Raw genomic sequence first — 26,758 nt, forward strand, 5'->3', positions numbered from 1 at the left:
CCCCCGGAACACTGCGATCAAACAAGATTGCAGCGTTCTGGTGGCATAGGGATGCATCACGCAGGGAGGGGACTCCCTGCATGCTTCCCCGAGACCCTTAGAACAATACGATGTGATCGCGTTGTTCCAAGGGTCTCCTCCCTGCAGGCACCTTGATCCAAGATGGCCGCGGGATCCTTCTGGGACAATGTAAAAAAAAAATAACTAACGTGTAAAATAAATACATTTTTATATATATATTATATAATACATAAAGACTTTTTATATATAAATGAAAACAGTAAAAGTACACATTTATCGCCGCGTCCGTAACGTCCCACTAGTTAACCCCTTCAGTGAACACCGTAATAATAAACGAGGCAAAGAACAACGCTTTATCATACAGCCAAACAAAAAGTGGAGCAACGCCATCAAAAAGACGGATATAAATAACCATGGTACCACTGAAAATGTCCTCTTGTTTGGCAAAAAATGAGCCGCCATACAGCATCATCAGCAAAAAAATAAGTTATAGCCCTCCGAATAAAGCGATGCAAAAATATTTTTTTTATATAATAGTTTTTGTTGTATAAAAGCACCAAAACATTAAAAAAATAAATGAGGTAACACTGTAATCGTACTGACCCGAAGAATAAAACTGCTTTATCAATATTACCAAACACGGAACAGTATAAAAGCGTCCCCCAAAAGAAATTCACGAATTGCTGGTTTTTGTTCATTCTGCCTCACAAAAATCGTAATAAAAAGCGATCAAAAAATGTCACGTGCCCGAAAATGGAACCAATAAAAACGTCAACTCGTCCCGCAAAAAACACCTCACATGACTGTGGGCCAAAATATGGAAAAATTATAGCTCTCAAAATGTGGTGATGCAAAAACTTTTTTTTTTTTTTTTTTTTTTTGCAATAAAAAGCGTCTTTCAGTGTGTGACGGCTGCCAATCATAAAAATCCGCTAAAACCCACTATAAAAGTAAATCAAACCCCCCTTCATCACCCCGTTAGGGGAAAATAATAAAATAAAAAATGTATTTATTTCTATTTTCCCATTACTGTAAAGGCTAAAGTTGGGGTTAGGGCTGGGGCTAGGATCACATTTACGGTTAGGGGAGTCATGGGTGGGGTTAGGGGCATGTTAGGGTTTCAGTTAGAATTGGGGAAGTTTCCACTGTTTAGGCAAATCAAGGGCTCTCCAAACGCGACATGGCGTCCGATCTCAATTCCAGTCGATTCTTCATTGAAAAGTCAAATGGCGCTCCTTCCCTTCCGAGCTCTCCCGTGCTTCCCCCCCCCACATATGAGGAATCGGTGTACATAGGACAGATTGTACAACAGCTTTTGGGGTCCAATTTCTCCTGTTACCCTTGGGAAAATAAAACCTTGGATCTGAAGTAAATATTTTGTGAAAAAAGTTAGTTTTTTTTTTTTTTTTTTTAATTTTTATAAACATTCCAAAAATTCCTGTGAAGCACTTGAAGGGGTTAATAAACTTCTAGAATGTCGTTTTGAGCACATTGAGGGGTGTAGTTTTTAGAATGGTGTCACACTTGGGTATTTTCTATCATATAGACCCCTGAAAATGACTTCAAATGTGGTCCAAAAAATTGTAAAAATGAAATCGCTGGTCAACTTTTAACCCTTTAACACTTTTGGCCAAATTTCCGTTTTTTTCCCAAATAAACACAATATCGAGCAAGTGTTACCACTAACGTGAAGTACAATAGTCACGAGAAAACAATGTCAGAATCCGCTGGATCCATGCAAGCGTTCGAGTTATAACCTCATAAAGGGACAGTGGTCAGAATTGTAAAAATTGGCCCGGTCATTAACGTGCAAACCACCCTTGGGGGCTTACAGGTTTTTTGTTCCGTTTGTTTTTTGTGGAGTCAGACGTGAGGATGTTACACGAGGACAGGAGCATATTCAGAGATGACGGATTTCTCAGCAGGAAAAGTAGAGGGTTTTCTATATTGTGGCGGCTGTCAGCAGTAATGGTGGACAAAGTTTGGTTTCTGTTGTGCCCTGTGACTTTCTAGCAGTCATCCCTCTGCGGAGTCAGGACGGGTGTCGCAGCCTTTTAATTGTCTTTGGGGTAAAGTGACAAGATGGTGATTGCTGGGAGGGTCACAATTCAGACAGAACGATAAATGCGGGACTTTATTTCCCTGTAAAAACCTCATGATCATTAATCTGCGCTGAGTCACGGTAAACTTCACCGCTGCCGACACCGTCTGTCCTGTAAGCACCGCAGCGAGTGCCAGACTGAAAATGTGCATGTGAAACCTCCTGCAATAAACGTGTCTGAAGGGCCGAGAACAAAAGAATCGGGGACCAGGAAAACAGCGATTATAGCCCCCCCCCCCCCTTTTTTTTTTTTTTTTCCCTCCTCATTGCTTAACATGTCTGCAATTGTCAAGTCATTATATATCTTTTTTTTTTTTTTTTTTAATAAAACCTCTTATTCTCAAAGGGATTTATGGCCACCACTTCTAAGGGGTTAATCGATCTGACCTTATTGGCCTCTAAAGGTACCGTCACACTTAGCGACTCTGCAGCGATACCGACAACTATGTCGATCGCTGCAGCGTCGCTGGAGAGCTGTCACACAGACCGCTCTCCAGCGACCAACGATGCTGAAGTCCCCGGGTAACCAGGGTAAACATCGGGTTACTAAGCGCAGGGCCGCACTTAGTAACCCGATGTTTACCCTGGTTACCATTGTAAATGTAAAAAAACAAACACTACATACTTACCTTCCCGGTGTCTGGTCATGTCCCTCACCTTCAGCTTCCCGCACTGACTGAGTGCCGGCCGTAAAGTACAGCGGTGACGTCACCGCTGTGCTCTGCTTTACGGCTGGCCGGCGCTCACCAGTCAGTGCGGGAAGCTGAAGGCGAGGGACCTAACCAGACACCGGGAATGTAAGTATGTAGTGTTTGTTTTTTTAACGTTTACGCTGGTAACCAGGGTAAACATCGGGTTACTAAGCGCGGCCCTGCGCTTAGTTACCCGATGTTTACCCTGGTTACCAGTGACGACATCGCTGAATCGGCATCACACACGCCGATTCAGCGATGTCAGCGGGAGATCCAGCGACAAAATAAAGTGCTGGACTTTCCCCAGCGACCAACGATCTCCCAGCAGGGGCCTGATCGTTGGTCGCTGTCACACAGAACGATTTAGTTAACGATATTGTTGCTACGTCACAAAAAGCACGGATATCGTTAAGGTACCGTCACACTGAACGATATCGTTAAGGACCAAATCGGTTCAGTATGGCTGCTCACCAGGCTTGTGTGGCATATAGCCCAGCAGTCTTCTGATGAGGTGCAATGGGACAAATTTCTTACACTACCAGTGTTTTTAAATGGGTTGTCTAGACAAAGAAAAGTTCCCTAGGGGCTTGGACCTGGAAAGAAAAACGAAGTGATCCTCTCCTACATGGATCCAGCATGTGCGTCTCCATGGTCGGCACTGGCACAGGAAGAGCAGAGATCCGGGTTGTGGTTTGCCAGAGCTCGAGAGCAGACGGGCTTTCTGAGAGGCCTGCAAACATCCGAGGACTTGTAAGAGGATTTAATGGACACTATAAGGCAGAAGACTTAAGGATCATGTTTAGAAAACTTCCTGGACGGAATACGATCCCAAGAAATGGCAATTTATGTGCTCTGAATGAAGCTGGGAAGCGGACACGAGGTGCAGGTACAGACACCGCTGAACACAATCCAGAGTTACTGTGTCCAGAGAAGCAAACTCCGAACACTGAAGAGACCACCTTCTGCTCTTAGGGACCCTAAAGCATCTAAAAAAAACCCCCACAAATTAAGACTTGAGAGATCTCTATTTTGAGACCTGGTAGCTGTGGCTCTCCGAAAGACTCCGCTTCACCTCCAATACGGAAGCCGTGGCCCACAGCTTTCCTTAATGCAACTGCAAGATCTCAAAGATGGATCAAAGGAAGCACTTACAACCCTGAATTTCCAAATAATCAAGGGCCCAACGTCGGAAACAAGATCTGGTGAGAGATCATACAGTGAGGACGGTTCCTGCTCACCCTGGTGTAGGCGCCGACCATGTCAGCTTTGTGGAACGTGAGCCTATCATCTGCGGTGCTGGGCGGCTGCTGGGGAGAGAACCCTCGTGTCAGCAGATCACTGGGAGACCACCATGGAGCCATCGGCATCCAAGATCCTGCCAGCAATGACTCCAAGTTCTGAAGCTTCCATTGTGTTGATGGATCAGAGGGATCGAATGCAGAGGATAGGCTGCAGAGCACAAGAGCAGCTCAGTGTGGGAGGTTAGATGGAGGAACACACTTATTATTCTGCTACTGGGCCCTTGAGGAAAAGGAAATTTTACCCCCAATTCTCAAAGTATTTCACAGCTTCATCATAAGGGATTAAACAGATGGTAAAATGGGGAGCTTCTCTAGTGAGATGTGAATGTGGTCGGGAGCTTGCCTCCCTAAAGGTACCGTCACACTAGACGATATCGCTAGCGATCCGTGACGTTGCAGCGTCCTCGCTAGCGATATCGTCCAGTGTGACAGGCAGCAGCGATCAGGCCCCTGCTGTGCTGTCGCTGGTCGGGGAAGAAAGTCCAGAACTTTATTTCGTCGCTGGACTCCCCGCAGACATCGCTGAATCGGTGTGTGTGACACCGATCCAGCGATGTCTTCACTGGTAACCAGGGTAAACATCGGGTAACTAAGCGCAGGACCGCACTTAGTAACCCGATGTTTACCCTGGTTACCATCGTAAAAAAACAAACAGTACATACTTACATTCAGCTGTCTGTCCCTTGCCGTCTATTTCCTGCACTGACTGCTGGCCGCAAAGTGAAAGTGAAAGCACAGCACAGCGGTGAGTCACACAGCGGTGACTCACCGCTGTGGCTGTGCTCTGCTTTCACTTTGCAGCCAGCAGTCAGTGCAGCAAACAGACGGCAAGGGACAGACAGCTGAATGTAAGTATGTACTGTTTGTTTTTTTACGCTGGTAACCAGGGTAAACATCGGGTTACTAAGCGCGGCCCTGCGCTTAGTTACCCGATGTTTACCCTGGTTACCGGGGACCTCGGGATCGTTGGTCGCTGGAGAGCGGTCTGTGTGACAGCTCTCCAGCGACCAAACAGCGACGCAGCGATGTGTGACGGTACCTTAATACCGAACCTTCTCCAGGCATTGCTATTAGTAATGGTGAGAGGGGCGCAATGAACATTGTAAATATACACAATGGGGAGTAAGACGGCACCTCCATGTGCATGCCATGTGGGTTTTATGCTTAGCTGGATGGAGCTTGTACTGGGCATATGGACGGCACTTGTGGTGTTATAGATCAGCCCATCATTGGGAGGCATCGTTTATCTCTTTACCCTACATTATGGAGACACCATGCAACGCAGATTACTTTTGTTCCCTATGATTTTTATTTTCTCCAGGTAGAACCATTACACAGTATTGATGATGGTCTGGCCGGTTTTAGTGGCAGTTTTGCCTTCTGTTTGCTATGTACAGGGTGTCATTCTGTGAATTATGGGGCATTCGGGGTCGTGCCCCAGAAGCACTCCTACCACTGTCTATGTAGACAGCTGTACACGATCAGAGTCCTTTTTCATATAAAGCATGTTGGGCCATTTCTCCGTCCCCTGCACAGAGGTTGTGCACACGGACCTTTTTCTGCACCAGTTGATTACACTTGTGCTTCTGATCCTCCTGGCTTACAACTATGCGTGCTGCGAAACTCACAATGCCTTCAGGGAATATCGTATCGAGAACAGTATGCCATCATCCCACCCTCTCTCTGTTGGAGTCCCACAAGGCTCTGTTCTAGGACCCCTACTCTTCTCAATCTACACACTTGGCCTGGGACAGCTCATAAAGTCCCATGGATTCCTTTATGCTGATGACACTCAGATCTACCTTTTTGGACCAGACGTGGTCACCGCTCTGATGTCCAGAATCCCAGAATGCCTATCAGCCATATCCTCCTTCTTCTCCTCTCGCTTCCTCAAACTCAATGTGGACAAATCTGAACTCATCATCTTTCCTCCATCCCATAGATCTTCCATACCTGATCTATCTATCGCAATTAACGACATTACGCTTTCCCTCGTACCGGAGGTCCACTGCCTCGGAGTAACCCTTGATTCTGCCCTGTCCTTCAAACCACACATCCAAGCTCTGTCCACCTCCTGTCGCTTCCAGCTCCAAAATTATCTTCAGAATCCGTCCTTTCCTCAACCGTCAATCTACTAAAATGATTGTGCACGCCCTCATCATCTCCCGCCTTGACTACTGCAACATCCTTTTCTGTGGCCTCCCTGCTAACACCCTTGCACCTCTCCAGTCCATCCTTAACTCTGCTGTCCGACTAACTCATCTCTCTCCTCACTACTCCTCTGCTTCCCCCCTCTGCAAATCTCTTCACTGGCTCTCATTCCCTCAGCGTATCCAGTTCTAATTACTAACACTGACCTACAAAGCCATCCACAACCTGTCTCCTCTATATATCTCTGAACTAATCTCCCAATATCTTCCCTCACGTGATCTCCGGTCCTCCCAACACCTCCTTCTCTCCTCCACACTTATCCGTTCGTCAACTAACCGCCTCCAAGACTTCTCCCGAATATCCCCCATCCTCTGGATTCTCTGCCCCAACACGTCCGACTATCAACCACATTCGGATCCTTCAGACGGAACCTGAAAACCCATCTGTTCAGGAAAGCCTACAGCCTGCACTGACCCTGCTGCCGCCTCACCGACACCGGAGCTACCGCCTCACCGACACCGGAGCTACCGCCTCGCCAACACCGGAGCTACCGCAACCCTCAACCTACTGTCTCCTTCCCCATAGTCCTGTAGAACAGGGGTGTCAAACTGCATTCCTTGAGGGCCTCAAACCATGCATGTTTTCAAGATTTCCTTAGCATTGCACAAGGTGCTGGAATCATTCTCTGCAGGTGATTATTACCTATGCAAGGAAATCCTGAAAACATGACCGGTTTGCAGCCCTCGAGGAATGCAGTTTGACACCCCTGCTGTAGAATGTAAGCCCGCGGGGGCAGGGTCCTCGCCCCTCTGTATCAGTCCGTCATTGTTAGTTTGTTTACTGTATGTGATATCTGTAACTTGTATGTAACCCCTTCTCATGTACAGACCATGGAATCAGTGGTGCTATATAAATAAATAGTGTTATAATGGGGTAACTGTTCCAGCCACAGAAAACACAAATAAATCCTAACAAAAATAATGCAGCACCGTGCAAAGGATGCGACACAGGACAAGATCCACAACATAATACAGCTGTGACTAGAGGGTAACTGTGTGTCTGCAGGGTAACTGCCCCGCTACGCTCCTTGTATGCAGGGGGCAGTTATCTAGTCTGTTGTGAATGTACACTGTGAGTAGAAAGACTACACATCCCAGAATGCCGATCCCACAAGAATCTTCACTGACACTGAATTAGCTGGGTATACACGAAGATGTTCAGCTTAAAAGCCTGCAGAATAGTGAGTGCAGCTCTGGAGTATAATACAGGAGGTAACTCAGGATCAGTAATGTAATGTATGTACACAGTGACTGCACCAGCAGAATAGTGAGTGCAGCTCTGGAGTAGAATACAGGAAGTAACTCAGGATCAGTAATGTAATGTATGTACACAGTGACTGTACCAGCAGAATAGCGAGTGCAGCTCTGGAGTATAATACAGGAGGTAACTCAGGATCAGTAATGTATGTACACAGTGACTGCACCAGCAGAATAGTGAGTGCAGCTCTGGAGTATAATACAGGAGGTAACTCAGGATCAGTGATGTATGTACACAGTGATTGCACCAGCAGAATAGTGAGTGCAGCTCTGGAGTATAATACAGGATGTAACTCAGGATCAGTAATGTAATGTATGTACACAGTGACTGCACCAGCAGAATAGTGAGTGCAGCTCTGGAGTATAATACACGATGTAACTCGGGATCAGTAATGTAATGTATGTACACAGTGACTGCACCAGCAGAATAGTGAGTGCAGCTCTGGAGTATAATACAGGATGTAACTAAGGATCAGTAATGTAATGTATGTACACAGTGACTGCACCAGCAGAATAGTGAGTGCAGCTCTGGAGTATAATACAGGATGTAACTCAGGATCAGTAATGTAATGTATGTACACAGTGACTGCACCAGCAGAATAGTGAGTGCAGCTCTGGAGTATAATACACGATGTAACTCAGGATCAGTAATGTAATGTATGTACACAGTGACTGCAGCAGCAGAATAGTGAGTGCAGCTCTGGGGTATAATACAGGAGGTAACTCGGGATCAGTAATGTATGTACACAGTGACTGCACCAGCAGAATAGTGAGTACAGCTCTGGGGTATAATACAGGATGTAACTCAGGATCAGTAATGTAATGTATGTACACAGTGACTGCACCAGCAGAATAGTGAGTGCAGCTCTGGAGTATAATACAGGATGTAACTCAGGATCAGTAATGTAATGTATGTACACAGTGACTGCACCAGCAGAATAGTGAGTGCAGCTCTGGGGTATAATACAGGAGGTAACTCAGGATCAGTAATGTAATGTATGTACACAGTGACTGCACCAGCAGAATAGTGAGTGCAGCTCTGGAGTATAATACAGGATGTAACTCAGGATCAGTAATGTAATGTATGTACATAGTGACTGCACCAGCAGAATAGTGAGCACAGCTCTGGGGTATAATACAGGAGGTAACTCAGGATCAGTGATGTAATGTATGTACACAGTGACTGCACCAGCAGAATAGTGAGTGCAGCTCTGGAGTATAATACAGGATGTAACTCAGGATCAGTGATGTATGTACACAGTGATTGCACCAGCAGAATAGTGAGTGCAGCTCTGGGGTATAATACAGGATAAGTAATGTTTGTGCTCAGTAAAGTTTTTCTGGCATTCGATATTGCAAATAATAAATTCACAAGGCCAAAAACTTGCTGATATATTGGAGCCCTTCTGTTTTTATTCCTCTAGTTTTTTATTTTGCCCAGTATAATAATGCCAGTCTTCTCTTCTTGCTGCTCCTGTTCCTCCTGGCATTGTGCTGACATCTGGACATTAGTCTTCTGTGTGCACATCGCTGTCTGATCTTTGCGGACCGTTAGTTTGTAGTCGCTCCATATTGGAGGCACGATGCAGGAAAATGGCAGAAGAGAACTTTCCTCCCCTCCATACTTGTGTCCTGAGGATTGCACATCAGTACAGCCGCCCCAGCGACCGAGGGGAGGACTCTGCTTTACAGATTGTCAGATGGTGAGCGGGAGAAATAATGCCGCTTTGGGCTCTGCCGATACCAGTCAAGGGCTCATTATTGATGACAAACGTATTTTGGAGTAGATTTAGCTTCGTCAGGTAATTAGATCTACTCCGTTCTTTTTTCCTGTTTTCTGGTCCTCTGTTATTGGTTCCCTGCGTCTCTGGTGAGTGATCACCTATTTTTATAGTGGTAACTCCTGAAATCCCAGTTTGGCGTGCTGCTTTACCAGTAATCTATATTGAAAGCGTTTCCCTATTAATATTCCCCTTCGGTTTCGTTTTGTCGTTGCCTCCCGCTCGGACGTCTTTCCAGGAGACTTGTCGCTCAGATGGTGATGTTCTTGGTGTCAGTGGATGGTGTTTTTGCAGGGACTCTCGTCACACCCCAATGTCTCTGCCGGATTGATTTACCTTTTAGTAGTCGGGCAGCTGAGCTCCTTGTGACACTGCCATAGACAACCAGCTTTACCAGAAATGGCCCTGATCGGCCTTCATGTGATTCCCCACCCCATTTTTAGAGAACCCCATAGGAAACCTCATGAAACTGGTCCTCAGCGAGCCTCATATTTCCATATTAAGTTGAATCTCCAGAAAAAAACGCATAGCAAAAAAATCACATCTAAAACCAGCCGGGATCAGCGGACTAGGACTTTGACTTGACTAAGAGCCAAGGGGATCGCCTGGAGTCGCTTGTTCTGCTCAAATACGATCATTGTCATCTAGACGGGGTCATAATCTTATCCAAGGACGCTTCATCTCCTCTGTTTAGCAAGAAATGTTAGCAATTTGTTCTGTATTCCTTCTCAGAATGTCTACCTTAGTTATCTCTTACATTACCTTTTTTTCTTTTTTTTTTTTTGCAGTGTTCTCGCCTTACTCCGTCTGAAAATGTCTCGTGTCAAAATCCTCTCTCCACACCAGCGTGTGACCCCTCCGGATCCCAAAAAACATCTCGTCTCGTCAACGGACTCATAAATTGGTTAGTGTTCTGTTTGCCTCTGTCACCAATGTAACCTGATTAATGTGGGGTAGACTTGCTGGCCATAAGGCTGGCGTCTCATCAGCTCTGGTATTGGGGCGTCTGGTTTTGCAGCTCCACTATAGTAAGATATAATAGTCACGCTCCCTCGGAGGCGTCCTGGGTGTCCTCATTCTGGTGCCCTAAATCCAGTAGAGCAGTTACATTAATGTATATAAAGGGTTACCGGCCCTCCGAACAGTCCGGTGCTTCATCACTAGAGTCGCTCCGATTTTGACCCCTTAGGTCCTTGGTTCCATAGTAGACGAGTTACATGTAGAGGCGTCCTAGACGGTGATATCTTCTGCCTGGTACTGTCGCAGTCGTCATACACTGAGGTCCTGTCATTTCTACCCCATGCAGTGTGCGTTCCAGTGTGTCTTGTAATGGTTCCACAGAGGATCTGGATCCTGAAGTGCTGGGGAAAAAACGTCGAGTAGAAGGCCTGCCTGCAGCACCAGCGCTCCCGGACCCCACCTGCACGGCAGCCAGATCGCGACCCATGCGTGGGCACAAGAAACGCAGATTGGTCCGGTCCAGTGAAGTGTCGTCTCTCAGTAGGAAGGTAATGATATACGTGTCCTGACCAGTTTGTTGGTCTTCACCTATTCTAGCTTCGTTGTGCATATCTGAGATCACTATAAAACGAGGCCGTGATTCCTCGTTGGGTCACTTACTGGATTTCTAAGACTTGCAGTCATCAGAGCCTCTGGAGCCCTGCAGGCTTCTACCTACAAGCTGCCATCCAGCTCCACTCTTGATCATCCAGCCTGGTGTGACAGTGTGTGTATAATGTCACAATGATCACGCTGAGGCCAGCTAATCATAAGAGGAGCTCGGGATGGCTCCCATCTGTGACTATGGTAAACTGACCAGACCTCTGGACCTGGGTCTTGCTTCACTCATCTCTGCTGGTTGTGGTAATATGCCACTTTCTCCGCTGCATCGGGAGCTCCGCGCTGACGTCCTGTCCAATATTCAGTCTGGGTATAAACACCAGGACCAGCCATGGAACTGGGGGTCTCTGTCACTGCTGCCCTCCGATCACGCAGCATAATGCTAGCCATATATTCCCTGTAGAGACCAGAGGCTTCCCCTAGTTTACCCTTAGAAATCTGGGAACGTTGTGATATTACTGTCCATGGCCCCGATGGCCTTCGATGTGACATCTATGGTGGTGGTCTATGAGCTATTTGCAGCGAGATTCCCCTCATTGAAGGGTGTATATTGTCAGTGAATTCTTATCCTGCAGTTCTCGTTTGTGTGAAGTGGTTACTGGCTGACCCTTTATTGTTATTACTGTCCGTTCTATCCTGGCCCTTGTGTATCTGATCTTTTCTTGTATTTAGCCTCAGAAGCCGTTGTCTGCAAAGTGCGGCTGTGAGCCTCCAACCACCTGTATTTTATGTGGGTGCAAGACCAACGTGAAGCCCACCCATCCCAGCACAATGAGTGAGCGTCTGGCACTAGCGGATCCATGCTACCACCCCATCCTCTCCTTCCCCTACGGTAAGCCGCTGGTGGGACCCATCGTATCCTCTTCACTGCATGGAACTACAGCTAGTAGCCGCAGTTTTATTGCAGTTTATTATTGTGATCATTCACTAAACCATGCACACATTCAATTATCGCTTGTGAATAAAGGGGTTGTCTCATCGCAGGACGTGCCAGAAATGTCTAGTACATGAGGGTCCCTCCTGCCCTCAGTTGGGAGGACCCCCTGATCGGATTTGTTGCGGCCTCTGTTACTGGATTGGTGGTCGCACACACTGTGCATCTGCCATAAACAACTGAGACAACCCCTTTAAGGAATGGCTGCCATATAGCTGTGTGAAAGTGTTTGCCCCCTTCCTGATTTCCTATTTTGCATGTTTCTCACACTGTAATCTTTAAATTTGTTTGGTGACCTGAAACATTTGACAAAGATAACACGAGTAATCATAAAATGCAGTTTATAAATGAAGGTCTTTATTAGGGAAAAGAAATCCAAACCTATAGGGCCCTGTATTATAAAGTGATTGCCCCCTAAACCTAAAAACTGGTCAGGCCGCCCTTATCAGCAACAACTGCAATCAAGAGTCCGTGATAACTGGCAATGAGTCTCCTACAACGCTCTGGAGGAATTTTGGCCGCTCATCTTTGCAGAATTGTTGTAATTCAGCCACATTGGAGGTTTCCGAGCATGAACCGCCTATTTAAGGTCACAGCATCGCTATCGTATTATGGTCAGGTCCTTGACTAGGCCACTCCAAAGTCTTAATTTTGTCTGTCTTCTGCCATTCAGAGGTGGACTTGCTGGTTTGGTTTGGATCATCGCCCTGCTGCATTCTCCTTCAGGATTGTTTGTGAACAGCAGAATTCATGGTTCGATTTACCACAGCAGGTCTTAAAGCAGCAACTTTACTTTTTCGTACAGGGCCCTGTAGGTTTGGAATTATTTTTCCCTTAATAAAAATCTTCATATATAAACTGCATTTTGTTCTGTCTAATATTTGCATTTGTTTGCTGATCTGAAACAGTTAAATGTGACAAACATGGGAAAGAATCTGAAATCGGGAGGAGGGTGAGCACTTTATCACACAACTGTATATGCACTGTATATTAGTCAGTAAGTTCCTGAGCTGCCTATTCCTGCTCCGCCGGCCGGCCATCTAATGTGCATGGTGGCCTATTATTTTATGTTCTTACTCTGTAGCCATGAGACTGATGTTTACTACGTTGTGAAGGTCCAGAGTGGCCCCGAGCGGACGGCTCTGGCCGACGTCGCCTGCGTCTCCTGACTGATAACGTGCGCTCATTAACTCTTTGCTTCTAGATACTCCCCTTAACTTGCACTTTGAAGCGTTGCTGAAAGACGACAGGCAGCTCCGGTTTTCTCACAAACTCAAAGCTCTTAAGTTTTCTCAGCTCAGCAAGAAAACCTCAGAAAGGTTTCGAAGAGACTGTCCTAGCCCGACGCCGGATTTCACAGGCAGTAAGTGCCTCAGGATCCCGCTTTCTGGAAAATACCTGTATACCTGCTGGCAACTTTCTGTGGATATTGCAAACCCTTTAAGTCATTTGCGACTTCTTTATATTGGGGTTCCTTAGCCTTTTGTAGCTTTTTGTGCATTACAAGGATGCGACATAGAATGGTGCGTGGCTCTTTTCTCATCTTTGCTCGTCTTGTGTATTTCTGCTTGTCATTCCCTCTTTCACCACTAGGGGGCATCGTAGATTATGGATTATTTAGTGCAGCAGTTAGCTAGAGTAGTTACCTAGAGGCTGAACCCTTAGCATACTGACCCCCCCCCCCCGGGCAGACCCCCCCCATCATGGTGACACCACCACCACCCCATCCCGGGGAGAGCCCTCCTCGTTATGGTGACCCCCTTTCCCCAGGGGCAGAGCCTTCCTCATTATTGTGACCACCCCCTGGGCAGAGCCCCCATCATGGTGACCCTCCCCCGTGCAGAACCCTCCTCATCATGGCGACCCTCCCCCGTGCAGAACCCTCCTCATCATGGTGACCGATGACTGACACACACACACACACACACACACACACACACACACACACACACACACACACACACACACACCACGCCCCCCCCCCCCCCCCCCCCACAACCTTCTGGCAGAGCCCTCCTCATGGTGACTATAACCCGCCCATCCCCCCCCTTCTTTCCCGAGCAGATCCCTCCTCAGCATGGTGACCACCTGCCAGACACCTGGGCATAGCAATGGTAACTCCAGACCTCCAGAGATCTTGGCTCTGTAGCTTGGAAGTTCACCTGTCTCTTGTCCTTAAAACTCAAAAGGGGTCTTCTGCCTACGGAGGTGAGCGGAGCTGAGAACCTTGTTAGCAGATTCTTCCTGGGGCATCATGTACAGTATGTGAACGGACCAGGTGCACAACCTGCCAGCAATCATTGGCTGACCCCGCGTCCTCTGTGCCGCTCGCCTCCCGGTGCAGTACAAATAATCATGTGAGAGTGCTGCTGCTGCAAAACCTCTTTAAGGAGTGGGCAGAGCTAGGATTGCAGTTTAGCAGGAACAACCTCCTGGGGAGTGCGGGGGGAGATTGTGACGCCATCTTGTGCTGAAGATTCCTTGTGTCCCCGTCCTGCCTGGTGCTGCGTCTGCTGTCTGCGGAGAGGTGGTGACTATTAGTACTTACTCATCTGTATCCAGAATTTGGCGAACAGCTGTGCATGTGCCTGAGCCCTGTCCATTCACAGCTGACACTGCAGCAGGAGCGGCCGAGCTCGGGGGCACGCCTCGTATCCCCACTATAATGCTTCCATAGCTGTAGTAACTATCCCCATAGTCGGGGCACGCTGTACTCCGCAAGGAGCTCCATGACCTAGGAATTACTCTACAAACACTGGCCATCACATGGAGAATAGTTGCACAAATGCTGTAGGTGGGAGTCCGCCAGGGACCCAGAGCCACTTTCACTCCTTATACATAACCTCCTGCATAATCTGGGATGCAAATCCACAATCTACAAATGTAATGCATTCATGGTTTTGGCCGGCAGGGTCTTTATTTCGAGAGGACAGGCAGTACAGAGGATTGCCGAACTCCAGCATACACATATCCTGCGCCGTCACTCCAAGACCAAGCAATGCAGCCCAGCAGCTTTCATCCCTCACAGAAATCCCCCCTTCATCCAACTCAGCGGTAAGTGCCCATCCAGGAGTAATGCCCGGAAAGCTGTGATGGCGCCTGTAATCCTGCTTCTTCCAAAACTTTCATTAATGACTCTCCTCATAAATTCCCACCATACACCCGTGCCCCCTTCTACAGATCCGTGTTCTTCTGTGCGGCGGGCTCAGGAGGCTCACAACATGTTGGTTCCCTGTGACGCTTGTATTCTTTCTTTTAGGCTCTCAAGCGGAAAAGGTTTGAGAATTCGTACGACATCGATAATATTGTCATTCCAATGTCAATGGCTGCTGCAGCTCGGGTGGAGAAGATACAGTACAAGGAAATCCTGACCCCGAGGTACGTGGTCACCTCTGCACTAAGCCCAGATGCAATGTGTGATGGAGTGGACCCTGGAGCTGAGTGCCGGCGGGGTACCATGACAGCTGGGGACCCCTGATGGCCCCGTCATCCCCCCCTTGCCACTTCCGTGAGGCAGAGACTGTCTTTAATAAAACACTCATTATCACTATATATTGCAGGACTGAAGTTCAGCACTAGATAGTACAGGCAAATGTTCAAATTCCCTATATCTTCCCCTTCTCCAACTGAATGAGGAACTTAAAAAATAATCGTATTCAATATCATCACATCTTAGATTTTCATGCGGCAGATTAACATTATTCAGCCTGTAAGGAAAACTCAAAAATCCAAAATTACGGTTTTGTTTTTTTTTTGTTTATAGTCATACCTCCTCCAAACTATGCAATAAGAAGGCAATCAAAACTTAATTAAATTTCTATATCGCCAACACATTCCATGGCAATAAAGACTAATTAGAGTAACACATAATTCATCAGTTACAGGAGGAGCGAGTTTCGTGCTTGCAAGCGACAATATATGTAGAACGTACTGTCATGTACGGTTCGGTCATCATTTATAATAGGGGTGATGATATAAAGCTGCATGATCCAGTCATCAGCCAGGATCTATAGAAGTTCAGTTACCAAGTGTTATTGGCTGGATGTAGACGGATGAATAAGAGGAGCCGGGGTCTGAGGAAAACTTAGCAAGAGGAAATGAATGTTTTTTAAAGGACGCTTAAAAATATAGGGTCTGGGATAATGCGTTCCAAAAAACTGGTGCAGCATGAGATAGGGCAGAACTGCACTGTGGAAAGGAGATGTAGGGCGGTGCAGCACTGTGGAGAGGACGGTAGTGTGGTAGAGGAGATGTAGGGCAGTGCGGCACTGTGGAGAGGACGGTAGTGTGGTAGAGGAGATGTAGGGCGGTGCGGCACTGTGGAGAGGACGGTAGTGTGGTAGAGGAGATGTAGGGCGGTGCAGCACTGTGGAGAGGACGGTAGTGTGGTAGAGGAGATGTAGGGCAGTACGGCACTGTGGAGAGGACGGTAGTGTGGTAGAGGAGATGTAGGGCAGTGCGGCACTGTGGAGAGGACGGTAGTGTGGTAGAGGAGATGTAGGGCAGTGCGGCACTGTGGAGAGGACGGTAGTGTGGTAGAGGAGATGTAGGGCAGTGCGGCACTGTGGAGAGGACGGTAGTGTGGTAGAGGAGATGTAGGGCAGTGCGGCACTGTGGAGAGGACGGTAGTGTGGTAGACAGATGAGATGTAGGGCGGTACAGCGCTGTGGAGAGTGGGTAATGTGGTAGACAGAATAGGGAGGAGATGTAGGTTAGTGCAGCACTGGAGAGCTTTGTGGGTAAGCACTCTGTAGTGTAGAATAATATTAAGCTTCATGTGAATTATTAAAATAATTTATCACTATGGATAGTAAGGACAATGAGTGTCTATATGATTCTTGTGTTTTTGGTGTAGAACCAAAGTGTAAATGAACCGAAATATCAAAGGCTATTTAAATTGGGTATTCTAGAATATGTATATAGTTTATTTATGAAGATTTTAGAATAATACATTAAATACACAGGGTTCGGCCGGCCGCGACGCCATATATTGCACAGGCCGCGACGCCGTATATTGCACAGGCCGCGACGCAGTATATTGCACAGGCCGCGACGCAGTATATGGCACAGCCCGCATCCCTGTTAAAAAGTAAAAGAATTCAAATAAAAAATAGTTACATACTCACCTTCTGTTGGCACCCGCTTTGCACCGATGCTCCTCGTGCGCTCCGGTCTCAAGAGTGCATTGTGGTCTCGCGAGACCGCTACGTCATCATCTCGCAATGCATGAAGCAGTTACTGTCCCAGGGTTGGTATGAGCGCAGGACCTGTGGTGACGTCGCGGTCACATGACCGTGACGTCATGGCAGGTCCTTCTCGCATAGCATCCTTGGCACTGGAACCTGCCGCTTGCACTGCCGAGGACAGCGGGCGACGTTGGAGGGTGAGAATAGCGTTTGGAGCGGGTACTGACTGCGGGGACGAAAGAGCGGCCATTTTGCCGCCGGACTGTGCCCGTCGCTGATTGGTCGTGGCAATGGTCTTGGGCATTTTGCCACGACCAATCAGCGACTTGAATTTCCATGATACAGAGGCCGCGGCCAATGAATATCCATGACAGACAGACGGAAGTGACCCTTAGACAATTATATAGTAGATTAGAACAAATATACTGAATTACCAAAGTTGGCCATAAGGTGGCGCCACAATACAATAAAATGCAAACCTATATATTACTGCCCACAAAACAGTTTCTAAACAAACCGTGAATAAGTGCACTGTGTGACAATTAAGAAAACGTGAAATATAACAGTGACAGTGAAGAAAGCAAAACAAGATAATGTGGAATAAGAATAAATACCGTTGCTGTGGCGCCTGCCTGTCTCTACGCACGTTTCGGCAATATAAGCCTTCTGGGTGAGTGTATGGGTAACTAGTGTAATGACTGGCACAGGGCAGAGGCTTCGGTGAAACAGCTGGACAGAAATATGATCCTGGCTGCCGCATTCAGGATGGATCGGACAGGAGAAAGTTTGGTTAGTGGGAGACCGATCAGTAGAGAGTTGCAGTAGTCCGATGACCATGAATAACAGTAAAACCTGCTCTTGGCAGTGTGGAAGCTGCTTGCAAAAATCATTTTTTTCGGTGTTTGCTGTTTTTGTTGTCTCTTGTGCATGCTGATAGTTTAGTGCCTTAAAAAAGAAATCCTGATCCAACGTAAAGTTTTTGCAGTTTCTCATTGCTTTATATGGGTGAACAAATGCTGAAAGTGACGTGCTGCAGTTTGCAAAAATCAGCAGTTTATCAAATCCATATGGAAAAAAACAATTTTGTGTGCATGAGATTTCTGAATACTCAGAGCTGTTGCTGGTACTGTAAAGCGCAACTTAAAATTTGCATATAACACAGCAAAAAAAATGCAATATGTGAACATGGCCGAAGAGGTTTTGATTCTGCAGATGGTTTTTAAGATGCAAGTGACGTCACCATTCCATACTGCTTGGGGGGGGGGGGGATCCTGGTCTTATTTCATTGTGTAAAAATGAATGATTTCATTCAATTCATCCTGCAAGAAAAATCACCATCCAACTTCGCTGATCGAAAAATAGTCCTTACGATTCTTGGAAGAAGGGGGAAGGAAAAATGGACTTGTTTTATGGAAGGGTTAAACTATGATGACAATTTTGTTACTAAAGGAGTCGTCTGCTCATTCTGTTCATGGAGGCTTGTAGACTTGTCAGGGGATTAAATATTTGAAAAAAGTTTCGACATTTTGGTGACTGTCAAATCTATTTTTTTTTTTTCTCAGCTGGAGAGAGTTGGACCCTTCAGAGCAAATCATCCTGGAAGAAGATCCTCAGGTGAGTGTCCCTGCCAGGTGTTGTGTGTATGTGTATGTGTGTGTGTGTGTGTGTGGATAGCATCCTCGGGTATAAGGATCTGGTGGCGTCACAAGATCTCTATATTGTCGGCACACTGGCATGTGCGATGGCTGGCGCTGCAGTATGTGGTCGGCACACTGGCATGTGCAATGGCTGGAGCTGCAGTATGTGGTCGGCACACTGGCATGTGCAATGGCTGGCGCTGCAGTATGTGGTCGGCACACTGGCATGTGCAATGGCTGGCGCTGCAGTATGTGGTCGGCACCGTGGCATGTGCGATGACTGGTGCTGCGGTATATGGTCGGCACACGGGCATGTGCGATGACTGGTGCTGCGGTATATGGTCAGCACACTGGCATGTGCAATGGCTGGAGCTGCAGTATGTGGTCGGCACCGTGGCATGTGCGATGACTGGCGCTCCGGTATATGGTCGGCACACGGGCATGTGCGATGACTGGTGCTGCGGTATATGGTCGGCACACGGGCATGTGCGATGACTGGTGCTGCAGTATGTGGTCGGCACCGTGGCATGTGCGATGACTGGTGCTGCGGTATATGGTCGGCACACGGGCATGTGCGATGACTGGTGCTGCGGTATATGGTCAGCACACTGGCATGTGCAATGGCTGGAGCTGCAGTATGTGGTCGGCACCGTGGCATGTGCGATGACTGGCGCTCCGGTATATGGTCGGCACACGGGCATGTGCGATGACTGGTGCTGCGGTATATGGTCGGCACATGGGCATGTGCGATGACTGGCGAGGGCTTTTGCTTACTGACTGCTGTGAGCACACATGTTGCCTCCCCACCTCATCCCATTAATGATTTGGGCTCCATCACTGCAGTGGCCGTGTTTTATTACGTGGCATTTGGTCAAATAGCTGCCAACGAATTACTGCAAAAGACCAAGTCTGGCATGTAGAGCTAATTTGCCATAGAGAAGAATCCTAAACGTGTGGACCCTTCATGTATGGCTAGGGGAGGTCTTTAAGACCACATACTGCTTTAAGGAGCATGTGTTATTTTTTGCCTTACCAGCACTGCTTGGGTGAGCTGTATACTACAATATTTGTTTTCAGAGGTGCGCACTCATTCTTGATCTGCTGCAAAAAAAAAAAAAAAAAACTGCATCAGTCACCAGATGGCAGCAGTTTCCTCTGCAATGTTTGCTCTCAACTGGCCTCACCTGTCAGGTCGGCAACAGGAGCCGGGGCCTCGGCGTCACTAGTGGGGCCGGCAGCAGGATCTGGGGCCGGCGGCAGGAGCGGAGTCCTCAGCGTCACCAGCGGGGCCGGCTGCAGGGACCTCGGCGTCACCAGTGGGGCCAGCGGCAGGATCTGGGGCCGGCGGCAGGAGCGGAGTCCTCAGCGGGGCCGGCGGCAGGAGCGGGGTCCTCAGCGTCACCAGCGGGGCCGGCTGCAGGGGCCTCGGCGTCACCAGTGGGGCCAGCGGCAGGATCTGGGGCCGGCGGCAGGAGCGGAGTCCTCAGCGTCACCAGCGGGGCCGGCTGCAGGGGCCCCGGCGTCACCAGCAGGGGTCGGCGGCAGGATCTGGGGCCGGCAGCAGGAGCGGGGTCCTCCGGCGTCACCAGTGGGGCTGGCGGCAGGATCTGGGGCCGGCGGCAGGAGCGGGGTCCTCAGCGGGGCCGGCGGCAGGAGCGGGGTCCTCAGCGTTACCAGCGGGGCCGGCTGCAGGGGCCTCGGCGTCACCAGTGGGGCCAGCGGCAGGATCTGGGGTCGGCGGCAGGAGCGGGGTCCTCGGCATCACCAGTGGGGCCGGCGGCAGGATCTGGGGTCGGCGGCAGGAGCGGGGTCCTCGGCGTCACTAGTGGGGCCAGCGGCAGGATCTGGGGTCGGCGGCAGGAGCGGGGTCCTCCGGCGTCACCAGTGGGGCCGGCGGCAGGATCTGGGGTCGGCGGCAGGAGCGGGGTCCTCGGCGTCACCAGTGGGGCCGGCGGCAGGATCTGGGGTCGGCGGCAGGAGCGGGGTCCTCGGCGTCACCAGTATCGCACTGTATTATGTGATCAAACGGGCCAATGCTGTTGACATAAGTTACAATCCGTCCATAACCTGAACTGTATGTTCTTCACATGATTTAATTCCCGAGGTGAACGCCATAAACCTACACACAGTGTAACTGGTAGTAACCAAAGGTGAAGGACCCAAAAAATCTCAGGATGGGATTTTTACTGATTCCCGTAATATTCTGCAGAATATGACCAGTTTCGCTGTTTGGTGAGTGGCTCAAAACTTCAAATGCAAAAAATAGCAAAACTTTGATTAGTTTTCTTAACTTTTTCCCTGTACTATCCTGCAAAATACAATTCCTGTTGCTTGTCGGAAAACTTATAGTGCGTACACTAAGAAACTACTTAGATCTTTGGGTCGGGGCAGAGTCCGGGCAGTTTTTTTTCTTTTTTCTGATGTTTGATGCTGCTGTACAGGTCGCTCTGCTTACGGGTCGCTCAGTTTACAGTGCTGGAGCTTGTGGTGCGTCCGTTATCCCTCGTTATGGCCTCTATCTGTCAGTAGAGGACTTCTCTACATATTGACTTGTCTGTGTCTCCGCAGCTCGAAGACTTGTCTGACGAGACGTACCAGACCCGGCACAATGCGTACGAGGATCTGGAGCGCTCCCGCTGGGACTCATGGACTTCGGCTATTCCACAGAGGCGAGGGAGCAGGTACTGGACTCAATGCAATCATTGTATTGTGCGGGTCCATCTGTGTCCTGAAGAAAGGTTACCGGGACAGATCTTCCCTTTAAGATCCAATAATCCTGTGCCCCAGAATAATCCTGTGTCCCAGGAGCTGATTCTGCAGTCATTTGTTTCCATCACTAAATATGCAACGTGTGTGGTCTTCCCCGCACGCCTAGAACTGCCCAGGACTATGGCCATGTTATGGGGGTCTCAGCAGTGTACCTGCACTTCATCTAGGGGGCTCCATATTACTCTTGGATCAGTGGGGGAGGGTACCTCGGTCACTACCTCATGGTTTCTGGAGGAGGTTTTGGGACAATAGCTCACATATCATACTTCAATACGCTTTCTAATTCCTAAAGATTTGCAGACCTTAATATCATCTTTCTCATGGTTTTCCCCTTAGGTCCTCTAACAAATCTGACGGTCGATGGACCCCGCAGCCTTCATCCAACAGCCAAGGGTCTTTCCAGCAGCCGGCCTCTCCGGATATTGGATTTCCCAGCCTTAATGATGTCCCGCTAACCCTGTCATCTGCTGCCACCGACTACCCGGAGCCTTACAGCACTGTCCAATGCCTCGCTGTCCACAGCCGCACCAGGGGGCTCTCCTGGAGTGAAGACACAAGATCTTCCACCCCCGAGGTCCAGGATGAAGAAGAACAAGTTTGTTTCATCTTCATTTGTGTTAACCATAAGTGGTTTATCTGGTGCTACAGAATCGGGTGGTCTTGTCTTGGGACAGGCTATCAATATCCACTTAATGGTGGTCTTAGGGTACCGTCACACACTGCCATTTCGATCGCTACGACGGTACGATTCGTGACGTTCCAGCGATATCGTTACGATATCGCTGTGTCTGACACGCAGCAGCGATCAGGGATCCTGCTGAGAATCGTACGTCGTAGCAGATCGTTTGGAACTTTTTCATCGCTGGATCTCCCGCTGTCATCGCTAGATCGGTGTGTGTGACACCGATCTAGCGATGCGATCCAGCGATGCGTTCGCTTGTAACCAGGGTAAACATCGGGTTACTAAGCGCAGGGCCGCACTTAGTAACCCGATGTTTACCCTGGTTACAAGCGTAAAACTATAAAAAAAAACAGCACATGCTTACATTCTGGTGTCCGTCAGGTCCCTTGCCGTCGGCTTCCCGCACTGTGACTGCCGGCTGTAAAGTGAAAGCAGAGCACAGCGGCTGTGCTTTCACTTTACGGCCGGCAGTCAGTGAGTGCGGGAAGCAGACGGCAAGGGACCTGACGGACACCAGAATGTAAGTATGTGCTGTTTGTTTTTTTTTAGTTTTACGCTTGTAACCAGGGTAAACATCGGGTTACTAAGCGCGGTCCTGAGCTTAGTAACCCGATGTTTACCCTGGTTACCCGGGGACCTCGGCATCGTTGGTCGCTGGAGAGCTGTCTGTGTGACAGCTCCCCAGCGACCACACTACGATTTACCTACGATCACGGCCAGGTCGTATCACTGGTCGTGATCGTAGGTAAATCGTATAGTGTGACGGTACCCTTACTCTTAAATCCCCTGCTAACTGCAGGGGGCCTGACTGTTTTAAGTGGAGGGGCACCTGGTAATACAGCTCAGATCTGGGGGTCTATTCAAGTGTACAATACTGAGCTGTAATACCAGGCCCTGCGAGGGGTCTCCTACCACAATCAGCTGATCTGTGGGGAGCCGGACCCTCAATCTGATGATGACCTCTCCAGAGGATGGGCATTAAGATTTAAGGACCCATATAGTCCACTAGTGATAATGGGTATTATACACAGGTCAGCCTGGGCTCGTAATGACGCACGTTTCTTCTCCCTCTGCAGATCATCACACCCTGGGACCCTCGCTCTTTTCCACTTTCAGACAGAGACCATCACACTCTCCAAACCTCACCCGGGACTACACCGAGCAGAGGCAAGAGCAAACTTCACCCAGATGTCCTGTGTAACACAGGGGGCAAGTCAGACCCCCAGACTGACAGCATAGACTCTGGCACTTCTGCAGAAAACCTCGCCCCCACCTCCAAAGATCCCCTTCTACCTAATAGCATTTCAGTAGTTCGATTTAGTGCCCATAGCGGCGAAAAAATCGCAAGCCTGGAATATTTTCCCACCAGGCCGGTGAACAAGAGATGAAAGCTTGTCCTCTTCACGAGATGTGTACGACCTGAGAATACAAACCCCATATACTTTATTTCAGTATCAAGTGCTTGGCTGACTTGCAGGCCCGAGCGGAGAAGTAGAGGGGCCACCAGTAATGGCCGGGGGGTCCTGGGCTCAGCAGCACGCTGAAGTAAAAGGCCTGTGATGAGGTTACAGCAGAGACCTCAGGCTGAGCCTCATGCTTACCGTGGAGCGCAGGAAAGTCTCCAGAGTCGGATGACGACTATTTCCTGCCGTTCTGTGAGGTGTAAAAGGCAGAGTAAGTACATGGAGCAGGTGACGTCTGCCGCGGAGGGGAGGAGTGCTGGATTTTAGGCATTATGAAATTGGGGGTTCACAGAGGTGCGTGGGGATAAGAATCAGGTGTAGACCCTTGCCTGCTGTAAGGAGCGCACTTCATGTACCGGAGGCCCTGCAGGCGGTGCGACGTTCTGCAGGCGACTCTCCAGCACTAGATCCTAGCGTCTGTTCTTCTATCACTGTAAAGTTACAGCAGGAGAAGCAGATTCACCTCTCGTGCCCGATGCCGCGGAGCACGGCGCCACAAACGGACAAGAAAGAGACATAATAAAGAAGCGACCAGACGGAGAGTCCTCTCCCGCTACCTGGGAACAAAAACGTGTAATTACTGAATGAGTGGGAAGAATCGCCTCCTGTCTGAGAATGGCCGGGTGTATATGGATATATGGAGGAGATTACAAAGAATAAATTCTAAATCCTATTATTCCCGTTCTCATGTTTTACTTTGTGTGTCTGGACAATTCCTTTACTGAATGTGGCGAGGTAGATGCCGGATTACCAGAGATTCTGGATAGACAGAAGTCTAGGATGGACTGACTGATGGAGAACTGTTCATACAGGCTGAGAAGCCTATATAAGGCTGGTTTCACATTTGCGTCTGTGTATGCAGCGTCTTGTCTGAAAATGCATGCCAACGCAGTGTTTTATCCGCATCAGCTTACGCATAACTGCAAAAAGCACGTTTGCATGTGGTTTTTGCCTGCGTTTACGCTTTTTATGCGCATGCGTTCGATAATCCCAGAAGGGGCGTGTCTCAATCGGTTCCTGGACATGCGCAGTCCGAAGTACGCAAGCGCATCGAATCCATGCGTACGCAAGGGCATGCGTTACCATACAGTAATGCGGTTTTTTTAACACACTCATGCGCAGGTCTGTGCATATTTGACAAATTTTTGACGCTTCCAAAAATACAACATGTTGTGTTAGCCGGACCCTGCAGCACATCGAGAAACTACGCACGCGTACACATCTGCTGGCGAACGCATGTCCCTGCGTACACCATGTTAAAGATATGTACGCAGGGCTCATGCCGATCTGCGGATGAAACGCGTACACAAACGCAAATGTGAAACCAGCCTTAGTCAGCGGCCCGGGATATGCTCGTATAGAAGGTCAGTGGCCTGGAATATGCCGGTATAGAATGTCAGGGGCCCAAGATACACCGGTATAGAAAGTCGCTGGCCCGGGATATGCCAGTATAGAATGTCACTGGCCAGAGATACGCCGGTATAGAAAGTTGCTGGCCTGGGATACGCCAGTATAGAAAGTCGCTGGCCCAGGATACGCCCGTATAGAATGTCAGGGGCCTGAGATATGCCGGTATAGAATGTCAGCGTCCCGGGATACGCAGTATAGAAAGTTGCTGGCCCAGGATACACCCATATAGAATGTGAGGGGCCCGAGATACACCCGTACAGAATGTCGCTGGCCCGGGATACACCCATAGAGAAAGTCCCTGGCTCGGGATTCGCACATATAGAATGTCAGGGGCCTGAGATACGCCTGTATAGAATGTCGCTGGCCTGGGATACGCCCATATAGAAAGTCGCTGGCCCTGGATACGCCCGTATAGAATGTCGCTGGCCCTGGATACGCCCGTCTAGAATGTCGCTGGCCCGTGATACCCCCGTATAGAATGTTGCTGGCCCGAGGTATGCCCATATAGAATGTTGCTGGCCCAAGGTACGCCTGCATAGAAAGTCGCTTGCCCGGGATACACCCATATAGAATGTCGCTGGCTCGGGATAATGTTAGTATATAGGACTAGGAACAGAACAGGTGTAGTAAATAATTTCTAGACATTGGATAAGCAGGCGTAAAATGATCTAGCCATGGGTATAATAAATATAATGGATTCGTGCCTTGTATTCCACTTGCTGCGCTCCTTCCACCCTGCACTCCCAACACGTTTCACATTGTGCTTCCTCAGGGTGGAGGATGATCTTGGTAGGCCACAGAGGAGACCATTGCAGGAGATGACGCCGCACAAGCATTTTTGTAGATTTGAGGTTGAAGGAGTGAATTCTGTAAATATTTTCAAGGCGATGAGGGCTGGGATGTGCAGGTTGAAGGAAAGGGCAGATTCGAGGGTTATTCCAAGGCAGCATAAATCTGGTACAGGAATAAGCGGATTGTCATTTATATATTGGTAGCTAGAAGAGCAGGGGAGGAAAGAGGAGTTTGATTCCATTCCCCCCATATTGATTTTTAGGAAATGAGAAGGATATGGCTGCTGGACACTCTGGGATTCTGGACAGCAGAGGTAGATCGGTGTCATCAGCGTATAGGTGAGACTAGGGGCAGCCATGGGATTTTGAGCTGTCTCAAGCCAAAGGTTCAGATGAGTAAGGGTCCCAGGACCAATCCATGGGGAACGACAGAGGGCAATATGAGGAGGTAATAAGGGAATCGGAGATGCTATATGCAGTGGGAAAGGTATGAGGAGATCCAGGAGAGGGCGAGTTGTTAGATACTGAGGGAAGACTGGATCTCTAGTAGGAGAGAGTAATGTAGAAGGTGGAGGACAGGACTAGGAGGAGGAGCACAGTAATGTAGAAGGTGGAGGACGGGACTAGGAGGAGGAGCACAGTAATGTAGAAGGTGGAGGACGGGACTAGGAGCAGGAGCACAGAGTAATGTAGAAGGTGGAGGACAGGACAAGGAGGAGGAGCACAGTCAAGGTAGAAGGCGGAGGAAGGACTAGGAGGAGGAGCACAGTCAAGGTAGAAGGTGGAGGACAGGACTAGGAGGAGGAGCACAGAGTTAAGGTAGAAGGCGGAGTGTCACGGATCCCACTCTGGTGCCACTAATTCGTCACGTAACCGCTCTCAGCATGTGACTTGGGGTTGTGC

At 48.7% G+C, this 26,758-nt stretch overlaps 1 protein-coding gene across 1 annotated transcript in view; it reads left to right on the forward strand.

The window, feature by feature from the left end:
* LOC138641662 (KAT8 regulatory NSL complex subunit 1-like) overlaps positions 1-24,330 on the forward strand; it is a 68,466-nt gene extending 44,136 nt beyond the window's left edge. The window contains exons 4-13 of the mRNA XM_069729233.1: positions 10,152-10,267; positions 10,670-10,871; positions 11,656-11,815; positions 13,122-13,280; positions 14,829-14,971; positions 15,177-15,295; positions 18,666-18,717; positions 21,309-21,421; positions 21,846-22,104; positions 23,268-24,330. Coding sequence (XP_069585334.1) covers positions 10,152-10,267; positions 10,670-10,871; positions 11,656-11,815; positions 13,122-13,280; positions 14,829-14,971; positions 15,177-15,295; positions 18,666-18,717; positions 21,309-21,421; positions 21,846-22,104; positions 23,268-23,579 — 1,635 coding nt within the window. The 3' untranslated portion in view covers positions 23,580-24,330. The remainder of the gene's footprint in view (positions 1-10,151; positions 10,268-10,669; positions 10,872-11,655; positions 11,816-13,121; positions 13,281-14,828; positions 14,972-15,176; positions 15,296-18,665; positions 18,718-21,308; positions 21,422-21,845; positions 22,105-23,267) is intronic.
* The last annotated feature ends 2,428 nt before the right edge of the window (positions 24,331-26,758 follow it).

Source organism: Ranitomeya imitator, chromosome 6 (assembly GCF_032444005.1).
Source record: "Ranitomeya imitator isolate aRanImi1 chromosome 6, aRanImi1.pri, whole genome shotgun sequence".
NCBI lineage: Eukaryota > Metazoa > Chordata > Amphibia > Anura > Dendrobatidae > Ranitomeya > Ranitomeya imitator.